Consider the following 17,872-nt stretch of genomic DNA (forward strand, 5'->3'; position numbering starts at 1 on the left):
CATATATTTTGCTGTGTACTTTACTGAAGTACTTTTTTCACCTAGGTGTATAATTAGTTGATTTTTTACCTTTTGCAATTCCTCATGGTATTCTCAATCATACTCTCACTATGAGGTGTTGATCAAGTTACCCAAGACATTGTTACTGTGGAATTAGGGCTTAACTTTTTGGTGTTCATTCAACTTTCCAGTCAGTCCATCTGGGGGTGTTTTTCTGAAGAGGTAAACCACTTCAGAAATAACACATGTCAAAATAAATCTTTGGGGAACCTGCAGCTAATGAGTGTTTCTATGTGTTATAATATGTTTCATATCTGAAGCTGTTTAAAGAGAATTACGAGGATATGGAGAAATTGGAGCCCTTATAACTCTGCTGGTGGTAATGTAAAATGGTGCAGCCACTTTGGAAAAACAGCCTAACAATTCTTCAAAATGTTAAAAAGAGAGTTACCATCAGTTCAGTCTCTCAGTCGTGTCCGACTCTTTGCGACCCATGAATCGCAGCACGCCAGGCCTCCCTGTCCATCACCAACTCCCGGAGTTCACTCAGACTCACGTCCATCGAGTCAGTGATGCCATCAGCCATCTCATCCTCTGTCGTCCCCTTCTCCTCCTGCCCCCAATCCCTCCCAGCATCAGAGTCTTTTCCAATGAGTCAGCTCTTCGCATGAGGTGGCCAGAGTACCAGAGTTTTCAGCTTTAGCATCATTCCTTCCAAAGAAATCCCAGGGCTGATCTCCTTCAGAATGGACTGGTTGGATCTCCTTGCAGTCCAAGGGACTCTCAAGAGTCTTCTCCAACACCACAGTTCAAAAGCATCAATTCTTCGGCGCTCAGCCTTCTTCACAGTCCAACTCTCACATCCATACATGACCACAGGAAAAACCATAGCCTTGACTAGACGGACCTTTGTTGGCAAAGTAATGTCTCTGCTTTTCAATATGCTATCTAGGTTGGTCATAACCTTCCTTCCAAGGAGTAAGCATCTTTTAATTTCATGGCTGCAGTCACCATCTGCAGTGATTTTGGAGCCCAAAAAAATAAAGTCTGACACTGTTTCCACTGTTTCCCCATCTATTTCCCATGAAGTGATGGGACTGGATGCCATGATCTTTGTTTTCTGAATGTTGAGCTTTAAGCCAACTTTTTCACTCTCCACTTTCACTTTCATCAAGAGGCTTTTTAGTTCCTCTTCACTTTCTGCCATAAGGGTGGTGTCATCTGCATATCTGAGGTTATTGATATTTCTCCCGGCAGTCTTGATTCCAGCTTGTGTTTCTTCCAGTCCAGCGTTTCTCATGATGTACTCTGCATATAAGTTAAATACCATAGGACCCAGTAATTCTACTTGTTGGTATATATTCAAGAGAATTGAAGACATGTCCGTACAGAAACGTGTGTACAGAAGTTCATAGCAGTATTCATAATAGTAAAAAGTAGGGGACTTCCCTAGTGAGCCAGTGGTTAAGACTCCGTGCTTCCACCTCAGGGGGCATGAGTTCTATCTCTCGTCAGGGAATTAGGATCCTGCATGCCGCACAGCGCAGCCAAGAAAATTAAAATGTGGGGGAAAGACCCAAATGTCTATCAATTGATAAATGAATAAACAAAATATATATCCATACAATAGAATATCATTAGACTATAAAAAGTATGAAGCAATGATATATGCTACATGAATGAATCTGAAAGACATAATGGTAAGTGAAAGAAGCCAATCAGACTACATATTGTATGATTCCATTTATATAAAAGTCCAAAATAGGCAAGTTTAGAGATAAATTCTATTAGGTATAGAGGTAAAGGGGGAAGAGAGTGACTTGCTAATGGGTATGGGGTTTTTTTTTAAGGAGGAGATAATGAAAATATTCTAATACTGATTATGGTGATCATTGCACAACTCTGTGGGTATACTAAAAGCCACTTAATTATACACTTTAAATAGATGAATTGTATGAAATGTGAATTATATCTCAACAAGGCTGTTCTTTGAAAAAGAGAAAGAGAGTTAAGAAACATGACTTGAAAATTCAGAGGTCTGAGTTCTGACTTCTCTCGGTTCTCCAAAAGTTCTGTCTCCTTTTGTTGGAAATTCTTTTGTTGGTTACTCTTTTTCCTCATTATAATTAGAAGAGTTATATTTTACTCTGCACTACAGGAAGGAAGATGCCACAAGCACATACATACTTTTCTTTGTAAGAGCACCAATTAACATTGGTACTCTGCTCTGTCCTACTACTTGAGTCTGTGAATTATCAAGCAGAATCTTGTATCTTATGTGTGAAAGTTATATCCTGCGGGTATAGAAATTAAATTTTACTGAACGCTTTTCTGAGTACCCACTTTTACAGATGAAAATTGAGATTTGGGGAGGTAAAGTAACTTTTAAGTACTTGATCTGTAAAAGTAAACAACAGTTTGAACATGTGTTTTGATGCATCAGAGATTTCTTTCCAGTATCACATTGCTGTTTCCTACCAGGAAGGTAACCCTGGATTTGCAAGTGTTGGAGAAGTTTTGTAGCTAGATTTTGTTAGTGTAACAAATCAAAATGAGAAGGAAAAATGATAAGTAGCTTGCCTGTAATAATTTTGCTGTGAGAGTGAAGAACGTAGTGCCTTCTGTCTTCTATGTGCCTGAGTTCTTTGCTGAACAAAGTATCTTAAGATACTGAATCTGTGGAGACTTGAGGGCCCCTCTGACTCTTGCTGTATCCAGACAACTGAGGGTTCCTGTTAGATGCCCTTTGTCTAATTAATCTTTCTCATATTTCTCCATCAGTAAGATAGGCCAGTTAAAGATATGCATGGGTGACCTGAGGAACCTCCTGTTCATAAAAGAGTCTTTTCCAGGAGAAGAATTTGGCAGGAGAGTTAAAACCAAAGCATCTGACTTTGAGCATGCATACACAAAAGACCAGTCACAAAAGGACATTTACTTTTTCGAGAAATGTAGGCTCTTAATGGATTATCTCAGTGAGTATGGTCTTTGGTATCAGACTTCTCTACAGTAAGAACCTCGATGACTGGAAGGCATTGGAAGGTTTACTTTCACTGCTGAGGTTGAGATGATACCTCCTTTAGTACAGATCAATCTAGGAAGCTATAGGGTTAGAACGTTAGCTCAGTTAACTTTGACCTTCCATTTATATGCCTGTGATTCATCTTTCCTTGTGGACTATTTAAGGGACTTTATTCTGATTGCACGCTAATGTTTCTTTCCATAGGATGGATAGAATGACAGAGGATGCTCTTCGCCTGAATCTGTTGAAGCGGAGCTTGGATCCAGCTGATGAGCGAGATGATGTCCTGGCTAAACGACTCAAAATGGAGGGGCATGAGGCCATGGAACGTCTGAAAATGTTGGCACTGCTCAAACGAAAGGATTTGGCAAATCTTGAGGTGCCACATGAGTTACCCACTAAACAAGATGGCAGTGGAGTCAAGGGCTATGAAGAGAAGCTTAATGGGAATCTCAGGCCTCATGGAGACAACAGGACTGCTGGAAGGCCAGGCAAAGAAAACATCAATGATGAACCCGTAGATATGAGTGCCAGACGGAGGTATGGCTTGATTCAACTGCCTCCATAGTTAAGGTCTTCTCATAAACTAAGCCTATGAAAAAGGAATGGATTCCAATGAGAGGAAGGGGTTTTTCTTTCTAAAGCTTCTTGAATGAAGGTGTATCTGTGCCATCTGGCTTGACCATGAATTCCTCCTGTTTCCAAATGAAAATAAGTGCCTCTAAAAATTATTATCCTTAAGATAAAGTATCCTTAAGATAAAGTAGGATCAAGGAGGCAGTAAGAGTTGGTACCCCAACTAGAAGTGAGTTAATATACTTACGCTCTAATTTTAGGCTGTTGTAGGAGGCAAAAACAGTCATTTCTTCAGATCATCCCAGGAGTTTTGGGATCTGTTTATTATGGATACCCAACTTTTATTACCTCAAAGAGTATGGGCCTCTCTTTTCTTGTGTGTTCTGTCTTCTTCATGTGCTAATCATCTGCATTTTTTACTTCATTTGTGCCACATTCCCCACACCCCAAACATGTATACACATTCACTTATACAAGTACACTCATGCTTGTGCTTGCTCTCACATACACATAGCAAGAAAGAAGAAACAAGGAATGGTTACAATCTTACTTAGGTTTCTTTCTCTACCTTTTCATGGTAACTTTTCGTATTGTCCCAGAGTTATTTTTTTTAAATCACATCCAATAGGGGAACAATATTCTTGGTAATAACATTAAAAACCCTTAGGAAATGTCAGAAAAGTTCTGTAGAGGTTGTGGAAGAAGAGAAAAATTTTGGGGAGCAATATGTAGTATCAGCAAAGTATTATAGACTAATCCTTAGACCTTTTTAGAAAAAAAGAAAAGTAGATGAATGAGATAATGCACCTGAGTAATCCACTTGCCCCATAATCACCCTTAACCTTCTGGTGCAAATGACTAATCCTCCTTCACTGGGGTCAATGAAGAGAAGAAATATTAGGTGGATTCCTTACATCCACATTTGGAACTGAAAGTGTATTTTTCATAGAAACATTGTTACACGTTTTGGTAAGATCTCAGTGTTGTTGGAATTGTACTGTATCACAGATAAATTCTGTTGCAAGTTAGAGTACCCTGAAAACTCTCCCATTGCATTTAATTTCATTAGAGGATTGAACTTTTGAAACTTGATTCTTTGGAAACTAGGAACTGTTCTTCATGTTCTCCAGGAAAAGAGGCTTGATGTAAACCACCTAGATCCCCATTCTGCATGAAAAAAAATAGGCCCTGTCTGCTCTGTCGCTCTTCTTCTCTTTAACCAGACCAGATACACTGACAGCTATTTCCACTTAGCCTCAAGCTTTTTGTAAGAAGAAATAAGATTGATAGATTGCTCAGCATGGAGAACAATGGTTTCTTTGATGTGAATAAAAGGAGGGACTTTAAAAGCAGAAAGAAGGAAGGGCTCTTGACACGATAGCCATATCATAATTGCCTAAATATCTTTTTTTTCTGCCATCAATTGTGCAAGTTATGGTATCCATGAAATAAGATATGCATGAAACCAGCACTGCTTAGGTTTTGGAATGCTATCGAGACATGGCAGTTCTGGTTTTGTTTTTCTTACCTGGATAAAGATTAGGAGTTTTATAGTTTCTGGGAATCTGCCAGTCTGAGTTACAAAGTGATAGCAGCAGCAGGTCTGGCTTTCAATAATATCTAATTGGTAGGGTTTTACACTTAAGATGGAGATGGCGATGGCACCCCACTCCAGTACTCCTGCCTGGAATATCCCATGGACGAGGAGCCTGGTAGGCTGCAGTCCATGGGGTCGCTAAGAGTCGGACACGACTGAGCGACTTCACTTTCACTTTTCACTTTCATGCATTGGAGAAGGAAATGGCAGCCCATTCCAGTGTTCTTGCCTGGAGAATCCCAGGGACTGGGGATCTTGGTGGGCTGCCGTCTATGGGGTTGCACAGAGTCGGACACGACTGAAGTGACTTAGCAGCAGCAGCATACTTAAGAACAGTAAGTATTGTAAATCATATGTATGTTTGGGAAAGTAGCAAAATAACTTCTGTCCCCAGAAAAGTTTAAGAAAAAGCTAGAGTTCCAGGTCAAAAGTAAAAAAAAAAACAAAAAAAAACAAATTGAGGAATGAAACTTGACTTGGGCTTTTCCTTACCTGTGCTGTTTATGTAATATGCGTCAGTTATATTTGGGAATAAAATATCATTTAGGGTTTTCTCAGATACAGCTTCCTGATAAATATCTCTCAATTCCAAAATCCCCATACTGTAATGTCTCTGCTTGTTCTGTTGCTGGATAGTCCTTAAGTAATCGGTGGCACTCATTTGAGCAAGGAAGAATTCCTTAGGTTAGAAATAATTTGTGAGGTGTGTATCCAGCCAGGCCAGGATGGAAAGAGCTTCTGACTGTTGATGTAAACATTGGAGAATCATGTAGAAGAAGGAGAAATCTACCAGACCTCAAAGTTGTTTACTCATGTTAGGGATGGGGGTGAGGCATGAAGGACTATAGAAACGATAAATAAAAATGCAGTATGTTTAGGCCTGACCACTACTCCAGGAACTGGAGGTTAGAGTATAAAAGGTTCTTTTCTCCCTTTAGTGACTTCTTTTTTCTGTAACCCGACATTTTCAGCTTGTGTCTGTGACCAGTGGTTATAAAGTGATACAGACGAATTTAGTAATTCCCAAGATAGTTATTATTATCACTGTCTTCCTAATTTATTTCCTCAGCTAAGCTTGGTTGTTTTAGTAACCTCCGTTTTACCCTGTTGAGGAATTGAATGCCTATCCCAACCATCCAAGGTACCTTGTTCAAAAGGCATCCAAGTCCCAATGGCATCTGAGACAAGAACTCCTGAAAAATGGTCAAGAGGCTCTCAGGACTAAAGATCTGTGGTTATAAAAGGTTTGAGTTACAAGTTTAAGTAAGACCTAAGAATACATTGTTTTAGACCTACACACTCCTGACTACACTATAGATTTCGAAAAAGTAGTCAGCGAAGATATCTGAGTTAAGAAATCAAGAGAGAATTATAGGATATTGTCATTGACTTGGAAACCTCAGGCAGTTAGAATTTTCAGGATTCTTGTTATCTAGGTGTTAAAAAGGGAGTGCCATTTTTTATTTTAGAGGGACAAGATGCTTTTAAGACTAGCCCCAGAAAGATCAAAACTATAGTTGTCTAATAACTAGGATTGGCCAGAGGTCATAGCCAGTGTGAAAGGTTTAGATTTCAGAGTCATTTCAGAGACAGTTTTTTTCCTGAGGGAAGATGGTAAGTAGAACTTGCAAGTAGGTACAAGACCCATACATTTAATTGTGGAGTTTCAATCCTCCAGAAGGCTGTAGACATTATACTTAGCACTGTCCATTCTCTCAAGCCACTGACAACAGTACCTTCTTTTGGCCTAAACCCTTGACAAGACAGACTTCACTGGAGTTGCCACATAACCTCCTTTCTTGTAAATCTTCAGATAGCCAGGATCACGTTCTTACCAGTATCATCATTCTGATATAATGCCCCCTTAGCAACGTGTCCTTTGTACCTGGGGTGGACAAGTAGACTCTACTGCCTTTGCCTTTCTTCCCCTGTCAGGCTAACCATTTCCTTCTTGAACCTCAAGACAACCCAAAAGGAGACTGAGTTATAAGGAAAGCACTTGGAATTTTTATTAAAATTGATATGATAAAAACACTTACCTCTTACTTTCATTCCTAAAGCCATTCAGTGTCTTTGTGTCTGGATCCTCTATAGGAATTTAGATGGGAAAAGTTCTTTTGCTGTGGTTTTGTCAACACTTCCATTTTGGTTTCTTCTTTATCCTTTGATTTGGATGTCTCTGTCTTCCCTGGGTGAATCAGAACAGACTTAAGTTTCCTTGGATCTCTTTGTTCAGTGTAGAAAAGTTTTCTTAAATTTTCTATGAACTTTGTTGGAAATAGCTTAATTTTTCCTTTCCTTGTCCAGTGAACCAGACCGAGGAAGGCTAACTCCCTCCCCAGACATCATTGTTTTGTCTGATAATGAGGCTTCCAGCCCCCGTTCCAGCTCCCGAATGGAAGAAAGACTCAAAGCAGCCAACCTAGAGATGTTTAAGGTAAAAAAAAGAGATTCCTTTCATCATTTCTTGCTTCTACTATTCTTTTTAATTGCCTGAGGGTCCCATTTCTGGTTTTTTTTTTTTAGTGTTTACTTTTTGGATCTAAATAACTACAAGTGGAGAAGAAAGTTTGGAAAAGTGTAGTTTATCTTTGGAAAATGAAAACTTCGTAATTCAGATCATGTAAACTCAACTCTTAGCTAGAGATACCTTCTATACTGTATCCTGGCTCTCCGAATATGGAGGAATTCCTAAGTTTTTATGTATTTCTGGAGGAAACATGGGTTTAAAAGATTAAGGAACATTATTTTCAAGGAAAGCAATATCTCCCTTTGGCCATTCTTCTGCCAGGAATCTGGTTAGCATTTATATACGATCTCTTCTTTCATTCTGTAAGCTATTTTTGAATACCTAACGAATACCAGGCACTGTGCCAGACTATGTGCTAGGAACACAAAGGTAACAATTCCATTGCACCTGTGCTTCTTGTGGAAGATGAAGGTTTTCGACCTAGAAGAATAGATCATCTTGCAGGAGTGGACTCTGAGTAACTGCTACTATAGCTGATAGTCTCCATGTTTCCTCAGGGGAAAGGCATTGAAGAACGGCAGCAACTCATCAAGCAGCTGAGAGATGAGCTGCGATTGGAAGAAGCCCGACTGGTGCTGTTAAAGAAACTGAGACAGAGTCAGCTACAGAAAGAGAATGTGGTTCAGAAGGTACTGTGCCCAAGAAATAAAGGACTAGCAGAAAGCAAAGAAAAACTGAGAATGGGCTACCCCAGGTAGATTCGGCAGGGTGGCTCATTCTTCTCTGGTCCCCTGGGGTTTAGTCTCTAGGAACAGTGTTATTTTTTTATTTGGGGCCTTAATCAAGAAAACTGTGATTCTGTTTTTTCATTTTCCCTTCTGGTCAACAGGAGCTTCAGACTGACAAGGAGTTTTGAAAGTCTAGAAGTGTACCAGATTTCTACCTCTGATTACTAGCCTTTTCCACTGTCTCATTTTCTCCTCTCTCCTAGACTCCAGTTGTACAGAATGCAGCATCTATTGTTCAGCCATCCCCTGCCCATGTGGGACAGCAAGGCCTGTCCAAGCTTCCCTCCCGGCCTGGGGCCCAAGGGGTTGAACAGAATTTGAGAACATTACAGGTATGTTACCCATAGTGTGATCTTAGTTTCAGGGAACTCTGTTATCCTATCTCAGTTTTGGGGCTTTTGTGAAGATCACAGAAAGAACCTGGCCTTGATAGACATGTTGTTATTATCGATAGTCCTGTTGGTCCTTAATGGCATGATTGAGTCCGCAGTAGAAGGATGAATAACTGATCTTTCCACTGTAGTCTTTCTACTTCTTAGCCGTTTTCCATAGAGTGTTAAGATAGTTTACCAAAAAAGCCAGGGAATTCCTAACTACTAATCAAGTTTTACAGTGATGGCAGATTTGTCCCATAGATCATTAGACAGAATTACCAAGTATGACTATGTTTCTACTTAGCTATATATTATAGACAGTGCTTTCTGTTTGGCATTTTGTGAGGCATTTTGCCACCTACGACTATATCTTTTCACACTTCAGGGTCACAGTGTCATCCGTTCAGCGACCAATACCACCCTCCCACACATGTTAATGTCTCAACGTGTGATTGCGCCAAACCCAGCCCAGCTACAGGGTCAGCGGGGCCCGCCTAAGCCTGGCCTTGTACGCACCACAACACCCAATATGAATCCCACCATCAATTACCAACCGGTAAGAGGGAGCCCTAATATGGAAACAGAAAAATCTTTTATTTGCTTTCCCTGTTGAAAAGGTCATAGATTTTAAGTTTTTGGACTAGGCCAACAAAGGAAATTTTGGTGGGTTGGCAGTGGTCCCAAAAGTGAAATCATGAGGAATTTTATGAATATAGCATGTGCGTGCTTAGTCACTAAGTCGTGTCTGACTCTTTGCAACCCCATGGACTATAGCCCACTGGGGTCATCTGTCCGTGGAGTTTCCCAGGTAAGAACACTGAAATGGGTTGCCATTTACTCCTCCAGGGGATCTTCCCAACCCAGGGATCAAACTCGAGTCTCCTCCATCTCCTACATTGGCAGGCGGATTCTTGAGCACTGAGCCACCTGGGAAGCCCACATGAATGTAGTAGTAAAGAAGGGTTATATGCAGAGAAGAAGGGTTATGAGCAGCAATAAGCTAAAATATGTCTAGAAGAAAGAACTAGAGGGATCTAAGGAATAAGAAGCATGAAGGATGTAAAACAAAGAATCCTGAATCTTTGCAGTTTTAGTTCATAGCCACTGTCATTCTCCTCTCCTGTGTGCCAAAATCCTTTTTCAGTGGAGAAGTGGGACACCTCGTGTCATTTTCTGAGTTTGGGGGAAGCTGTGTAGGTCAGACTAGGATCAGGTAATGTTCTCTGCCACAAAAGTAAAAATTGATGCTTTCTCTCACATATCATCACTGACCCCTACACTCAATCTGTTTCAGCAGTCAAGTTCTTCTGTTCCCTGTCAGCGCACAACATCCTCTGCCATCTATATGAATCTTGCCTCCCATATCCAGCCAGGGACCGTGAACAGGGTGTCCTCACCACTCCCCAGCCCCAGCGCCATGACAGATGCTGCCAACTCACAGGCTGCAGCCAAATTGGCTCTTCGCAAACAGCTGGAAAAGACACTCTTGGAGATTCCACCCCCTAAACCACCTGCTCCCTTGCTTCACTTCCTGCCTAGTGCAGCCAATAGCGAGTTCATCTACATGGTAGGCTTGGAGGAAGTCGTACAGAGTGTCATCGACAGCCAAGGTAAGGCTGTTTGTTGGCCAGTCTTTTTATCTAAGCAAGAGGTTGCCAAACCTGATTAATATGGACAGAGTATCACATGATACTGTGTAATATTAAATAGCCTCTCCCTGACTTTTACCAAACCACTCCTATCCTTTATTCAGAGGCTGTTTAGGAACAGCATATCAAAAAGCTTATTTATTTTTGGCCACACTGGGTCTTCATTGCTGCATAGGGACCGTGTCTAGTGGCGGCAAGCAGGGGTTGCTCTCTATTTGCAGTGTGCAGGCTGGAGCCCTTTGACTCTGACACACATTTTCTTCTCATATTGCATAATAGGAAATCAGAAAACTTGAGTTTTTATCATCCCAGTTTTGTCATTTGGAGCTGTGTTTCTTAGACTTAGTTTCCTCATTTGTAAATAGGGATCAGTTCAGTTCAGTTCAGTCGCTCAGTCGTGTCTGACTCCTTGCGACCCCATGAACTGATGGTACTATCTAATTCCCTAAAGTGATACTTTGCAATCAAATGAAATGTAAATATTTTATAAATTTCAGAGTCACTTTTTTAATTCAGCAGAGTAAACTTCTGGAAAAAGATTCATCTGATGAAGAGAAACAAAGGAGATGGAGTGGAAATGTGAGACCACTGATTATTATTTTTGTTGGCATCTAGGGAAAAGCTGTGCCTCTCTTCTGCGGGTCGAACCCTTTGTTTGTGCCCAGTGCCGCACAGACTTCACCCCTCACTGGAAGCAGGAGAAGAATGGAAAGATTCTGTGTGAGCAGTGTATGACCTCCAACCAGAAGAAGGCTCTAAAGGCAGAACACACCAACCGGCTGAAAAATGCTTTTGTTAAAGCCCTACAGCAGGAACAGGTAAGAATTCTGACTTCTCACCAGCCACCTGGCCAGGTTGGATTTTACCAAAAGGCAGTTCTTTCTAGTTTAGAGGAGTTGTCTGTGTGAACACTACAGTCCAGGTGATCTGGGTTTCTGAAGCGAAGTTCCTTGAACCTAGAGGCCTGAGTTCCCTTTATACCCTTCTTACCATTCTGCCTCTCCCATTTCCTTTTGACTACTTCTGATTGAGTAAGAGTTTAATGACACATGATGTCTGAGGTTAAGGGAAAGGGACAAAAGGCTGAGAATCTTGGCTTTCCCTGATAGCACTGAGGAAATTCCTCTATTATTGACTTCATTTCCTCAAACAAATGGATTTTGGTGAAAAGGATTTATGTTTGTACTAGAACTCTCTTTTAGAGAAGTAATTATCTGCAGTCCATATTTGACAAAGAAATGACAAAGGGAAGGGTAAATTATAAAATAGCTCAGTGAAGATTAGTGATTGCTAGTGTGTGTGAATTCTTCATACAGTATTAATAGAATGAGAATATCTTGGAACAGGGAAGAGGTATTGGGAAGCTCAGATTATTTTCTGCCCCACCACCCATCAGACCCCTCTGGGTAGCATCATGGGTCTTCTGGAAAATGGGTAGACAGGAGTCAAAAATAAAACTTTAGCAACTCATTGGCCTTAATTAATTACATTAGTCAGCTCGTCACCACCACCTAGATCTCCAGCCAGCTTCTGAGAGCCAGCTTTCCTGGGGAGAGGGACTCCTTGAGCATTGAAGCATTGAGGTTGCTGTACCCAGAGATCCTAGTGCAACTACCCCACCAGACTCTTTTGCCTTTTCCACATCCCTCCAACTGGCTGGCAGCGTTAGAGATAAGAAGACCTCTAGGTTTTTCGGTTAGGAAATTGGGCGCTGTCCTGCCCAACTTGACCTGATGACTCCCAACAGGAAATTGAACAGCGATTACAGCAGCAGGCAGCCCTCTCCCCCACTACGGCTCCAGCTGTGTCCAGTGTCAGTAAACAAGAGACCATAATGAGACATCATACGCTCCGGCAGGTGAGGATTTCTCTTGAGGTTTTGTCAGTCATTTATTACAGTTCGTCCTTTGTTCTGTGGAGAATCATATTGCTCTTCTGTACTCCCATATTCTTTCCTCCCCCTTACACCTTCCATCGTGGCAAAGTTATGACTGCTCATCTCCTCCTCATTGCAGGCTCCGCAGCCCCAAAGCAGCCTCCAGCGTGGTATTCCCACATCTGCCCGTTCCATGCTTTCCAACTTTGCACAGGCACCCCAGCTGTCTGTGCCGGGTGGCCTCCTTGGTATGCCAGGTAAGAAGGGTTGATCTGAGAACTTTTCTCGGGAATTGACTGGCTAGTTTGCAGTTCTTTAGCAGCTCCTTTAGGTGATTGTTGTGTCTTTTGTTTTCTGCTCTTTCTTTAGGCCCTCCTCCCTTCACTCTTGTTACTCGACAAATGTTTGCTAAATCCATATTACATGCCAGGCACAGTACACTAAGGTTTTGGTGGTGAAAATGACATGGTCCTCTCTAGTGTGCCCTTTTGGTGGGCATGTGGTTATTGATCTCTTTTGGCCAGAATATCAGGGTTAACTGTCCTGATCCTGGTTGCGTGACCTGGGGAAGTTTCTTCAGAGTCAGCAGCCCCCAAACCAAAGCTGATTCAATAATTCGCCTCTCTTTGTCTTGATTATTTTCCTTTCACCACTATTTTCTTTGACTCTTCTATACCATCAAGACCATGTTGATTAATCCTGGTAGGTTTGAAGTTTGGGGAAGGCCTCTCTACCTAGAGCTGGGGAGCAGGGTGGGTAGTTGTTACTGAAATAAAGCTTAATTGAGTCTGGATGGATGTAGACAACTTCTAATGTTCCCTCTGCATCTCCAAGACTGCAGCCTCAGGGTATTGCGGAAGAGGGGATCATTTCCTCTTTTAATACCTGCCTCCACTTTTGTCTCCTGGGTCTAGGTGTCAACATTGCATACTTGAACACTGGTATTGGAGGACACAAAGCCCCCAGTCTGGCAGACCGACAGCGGGAATACCTTTTAGACATGATCCCTCCCCGGTCTATATCGCAGTCCATCAGTGGACAGAAATAACGCCTGTTCCACTTACACTGCCCCAACCTTGAATCCTTTACCCATCTCCTCTCCCATTGTCCCCAACTTCCGTCGCATGCAGTGCCTGTACTGGTGCCTACCATACACGGAAAACAAAACAGAAAAACAGAAGACAAAAAGTAGGAATCAACAAGAAAACACACGCCCTGCCCCACCACCTCCCCTTTATTTTACACTGCTGCGATCTGTTCTGCCACTTTCTCTCTTCAGTTTTAATAGCGAGGTGGATCTCTGCCTCTGATAGAGGTCAGAATGAGGTCCTGGGGAGAAATCTAAGCCCTTGGATGTGTGTTTCTAAAGTTTGTTTTTATGCTTTAATTATTATTATCATTTTTAATGATGTTGTGTGTCCTCCCTTTGTTCAGTGGACGGTTAAACCTTTTTATTTTCACCCAGTATTTTTTTTCTCTTTTCTTTTGTCTTTTTTCTTTTTTGTAAACACAAATGACATTCAGTTAAGTGATAGGAGCATTGCAGTAGGGTCCCCAGCTGCCAAGTAGGCCATGACTGGGAGTGTTAGGGGCAAAAGTTTTTAATGCACTTAACCCAGGGTTGGGGGGAGGTGGTGGCATCAAACAGGGAGGAATAGCACACCAGCTATGGGGTGTCTCTGAGCTGGACAGTTCAGAAGGCAGTGTTGACTATTGAAGTTGGGCTCTAAGAATGAGGGGAAAGAGCCTGGAAGGAGAAGCTTTAAAAGTTAACCACTCTAAAAGTGACCCATAAAGAAGAGAGAGAAAGGGGCATGACAGTGAACATCATGTTGAGCCAAGGAGGACTGAGACCACGTCCTAACCTTCTGGATGCTGGGCGAATGAGGTTGGTCTCCTGACCCCAGTGGAAACGCAGAAGACTATTCCAGGCCAACTAGCCCCAGATTATTTCATCTTATTTTTTTTGTAAAGTTCTCCCCCATCCCCATCTCCTTTCTTTTCTTTTTTAAAAATCCTAATCTGCCTTCAGTAACCACAGCCCCATCTGTAATATAGAGTGGCTGTTCCCAGCCTGACTTTGCTGGGTGTCCTGGAAGTTGGATGGGCATGAGTGAGTGAAATGTCAAAGAGAGGAAATAGAGGAAGAAAGAAAGAGAGGATTCCCTCCCAACAGTTCCGACTTTCCCATTTGTCTCTTTACCTTCTGAGCACCAGGAGATGAGGGTGAGGGCACCTAATCAGGTGGGAGCCCTACCCTGGCCCTGCTGCGCTAACTGCAGAGCTGACCGCTCACAGCTGAACAATTCATGTCAAAACCAATCCTGGACCTGTGCTATAAAAGTAGTTGTTGTCTTTTTTCTCCCCAGAATTCTATAAATTTTGCTTTCTTGTTTGTTTTTATTCTTTTCTTAAGTGCTACTAATGTAGAGAATGAATTGAATTGTGCAATGTTGCTGTTCTGGGGATTGGGGAGATTAGCATCCCATTTGCCCACACCATGGGGGACAGGGGAAGGGACTAGGCTGTTTTTGAGGTAAGGGAAGCCCATTAAAGGTAGGGGTTTCTGCTCACTTCATAGTGCATGTCCACCTGCCTCTCCAGCTCTAATAAAAGCTGCCAGAGTTTGAGGAAGGGATACTCTCAGCAGAGAGGTGTGAAGAGGAGTGTAACATTTTGCCCTTGAAAGCCACCTGGAGAGGTTCCCCCATTTTTATTTTTAAAAATTAAATAATTTTTTAAAGTAAGAAGGCACTTTTAAAATTAACACACACACAAACTGCACATCCTCCCCATAAAGTTTGGGGAGGGGATAGGAGGAGCTGGAATCAGGCTCAGTTCCCCCCACACTGGCCTTTACTCCCCATACTCCAGAGCCACTGTGGGTGATTATACTGGCCCTACGGGCCTTCCTGGCTTTTTTTCTTTCCTCCCTTTCCCCCAATTCATTGAGCACTTAATAAAGGAGCAGAGATGCAGCCTGTGTCTGGGCTCCCCAGTGGTGAAATGATCTGGAAGCTAGACGCTAGTAACAGGTAGTGATGGGGTTGTTTCGAGTATTTTTCTGGGGAATGTGGAACCCCTGATTAAGTGGTGGGAGAGGGAGGGGGGGTTAGTGGAACTGGGTCTGGGATTATTTTAAAATTATATATATATATATAAAGATATATTCTTACATCTTTCCTTTGCCCTCTGTGCTTTGAAAGCACTGGATAAATCGTTTGGTTTTGCTTTTCTCTCTTCCACAAAATTGGAAGCTTTTTAAAAAATATTTTCCCTGCAAGTCATCTTGCCTTGTGGCATGTCTGTCTAGCCTCCCTCCCCCCACCCCATGATGAAGTGCCATTTCTGTTATGTCTCCCCTTCCCCAGCTCAGAGGTGCTCAGAGGTACGAGGTGCCCGAGTTTGTCAGTTGAGATTAAAAGTAAGGAACAGAGAATGTGCAATACCGTCTGGCTGGGGGCTGTCCCTGCCCTGAGCTGAATCCCTTCCCTGGGAGCCAGGCCACCTTTGAATGGGGTTTGGAAGTAAGATATGTAGAGATGGGGATGATGGGGAAGGAAAGCCTGTAGTCGCGTGCCTGCCAAGGTGCTGAGGCGATAGGGGAGAGGGTGGAGTCTTCCCTGTTTTTATCCCCTCAGGGTCAGTTACATAGAGGCTGCTTGTTGACTGGTATAGCTCCGTGACCCTTTGCTCAATCGCTGAGGTTTGATTTCTTACCCTCTCTTATCCCCATTTTCATACCCTTCCCAGGGATTAGTGACGGGGGTGAGGCTCCTCTAATCATGGTGAAGTATTAGCCTTCCACCTCCTCCCTTCTCCTCCCTCTCCCCGATCCTGTCTTCCTCATTTCTCTCCTTTTTCATCACTGATTGCCTTGTGTCCCTCCAAGTCTGTTGTTACTGTCCATCCCCAGGCCTTGGGCCCCATAGACACTAAACCTCATGCCCTAAAGATAGGAAGAAAGACCCTCTGTACAGAGTTATCCTTCACCCCTGGAGCACTGAAGCTCAGGGTGATTCTAGAGTGAGGATCCCACCAGTTTTGCCTGGCTTCCTCCATCACCAGAGGCTTTAAAAGTAGTAGTTTATGGACAGTGGCTTACTCTCTCTAAGCCTGATACGGGTGAATGAGCGGTAAGGCTTTGGTAAAACTGAGGGACAGAGGTCCTTATTTGTCTTTTTTTTTTCTTTTTCTTTTTGTCATTTGACCACAGCATCTGGACTTCTTTCATCCCTGGAATAAGTATTTTTCCACATTTTTTGGATGTATGTATGGTAGACAATTTTTTTTTAAGACACAGAGATAAATGTTTTCCTGCTTTGGTTACCTTTCCTTTCCCCTTTAAAAGGAATTAGCTATAGAACTGCTTTGTAAAGATGCTTCTTGATATTTTACTTTTGTTCCTTTTCCCTAACCTCTCCCTTTTCTCCCCACTTCTCCAGAAGGCATAACCTTCTCTCCACACCCCCTACCCCCACCCCAGTCCTAGGCTCCTTTCCCCTCCAACAAGACCTTCATTAGCTTATGATATTTGCTGCCGAGATGTTATAACAAGGACTCATTCGTGTATATAAGCTATTTCTTGATCCATTTAAAAGGAATTGTACATTGTGTAGAAAAAAAAAAAAACTGAAAAAGAGAAAAAAAAGCCCTAGCCATGGATATTGTGAAACTGTGTTATGTCATTTTGTAATGTGCCCGTTTGTGTATGATCCGTGCAAAAGGGTTTCTGGGGAAGGGGAGGGGGTAGGGAGGCAGGGCTGTGGAGGGTGGGGAGGGGAGTGGGCCGGGCCCAGCACACTGAGACTGGCAGCTGCTCCAACCCCATCCCTCCTTAGAGATGCCACCTCCCCCACCACCCACCCCTAATTTGTGCCTTGCCTCCCCACCCTGGAGTAGTCCCTCCGGGTCACCAGCACTGCCTTGGCAGAGCCCACTCCCTACCCTAACCTGCCCACCCTCCCTACCCCCCAGCATTAGGTTGAGACTGTGGGGAAGTGCTGGGGGTTGGGAGGTAGCCGAGGAATGGGGCAGTTCCCGGGGGCATTGAAACCAAGTATTATTATGAATTGTAATTGTATTTGCACTGTTTTTTTTCTCTGATTGCATCAGCATATATACAATATACCTATATAACAAAATTCAGTGTCAAGCTTTCTTATGCAAGGGATTTCCCCACCCCAAAAAAAGAACCTAGTTTCATGGGCCTTTGAGGGTGGATTATCAGGGGATGATAGAAATAATTTAAACAAGTCATCCTAAGAAAGTCTCCCTTAGGGGAGAGCCATATCCATCTGTGCACAGTTTTAGGGTTTGCAAATTGGGGTGAGGCTGGGTTACTGCAAAAGCTGAGACTCCTAGTCCAGACTGTGGAGAGTAAAGAGAGCCACAGCACAAAGCGGGTGGGATGGTGTCACAGTCTGGAGACCTGGGGATTAGTCTCAAGCTTTCCTGCTGACTTGTTATGTGACCTTTGATAGAGCTGATTTTTGGGGTCTCAGTTTTATTTGTGAAGTG

General features: G+C 42.6%; 1 protein-coding gene across 5 annotated transcripts in view; it reads left to right on the forward strand.

The window, feature by feature from the left end:
• The window catches only part of GATAD2B (GATA zinc finger domain containing 2B), an 82,287-nt gene extending 64,791 nt beyond the window's left edge, over positions 1–17,496 (forward strand). For 4 of the 5 annotated variants that reach the window (XM_025287797.3, XM_025287794.3, XM_025287796.3 and 1 more), the window contains 10 exons: positions 3,227–3,562; positions 7,503–7,632; positions 8,223–8,354; positions 8,657–8,785; positions 9,213–9,383; positions 10,122–10,437; positions 11,092–11,294; positions 12,224–12,334; positions 12,492–12,609; positions 13,267–17,496. In XM_025287797.3, coding sequence (XP_025143582.1) covers positions 3,228–3,562; positions 7,503–7,632; positions 8,223–8,354; positions 8,657–8,785; positions 9,213–9,383; positions 10,122–10,437; positions 11,092–11,294; positions 12,224–12,334; positions 12,492–12,609; positions 13,267–13,400 — 1,779 coding nt within the window. In that variant the 5' untranslated portion in view covers position 3,227 and the 3' untranslated portion in view covers positions 13,401–17,496. The remainder of the gene's footprint in view (positions 1–3,226; positions 3,563–7,502; positions 7,633–8,222; positions 8,355–8,656; positions 8,786–9,212; positions 9,384–10,121; positions 10,438–11,091; positions 11,295–12,223; positions 12,335–12,491; positions 12,610–13,266) is intronic. The other variant, XM_025287795.3, reaches the window with a different exon arrangement.
• The last annotated feature ends 376 nt before the right edge of the window (positions 17,497–17,872 follow it).

The sequence above is a fragment of the Bubalus bubalis genome, chromosome 6 (assembly GCF_019923935.1).
Source record: "Bubalus bubalis isolate 160015118507 breed Murrah chromosome 6, NDDB_SH_1, whole genome shotgun sequence".
Classification (NCBI taxonomy): domain Eukaryota; kingdom Metazoa; phylum Chordata; class Mammalia; order Artiodactyla; family Bovidae; genus Bubalus; species Bubalus bubalis.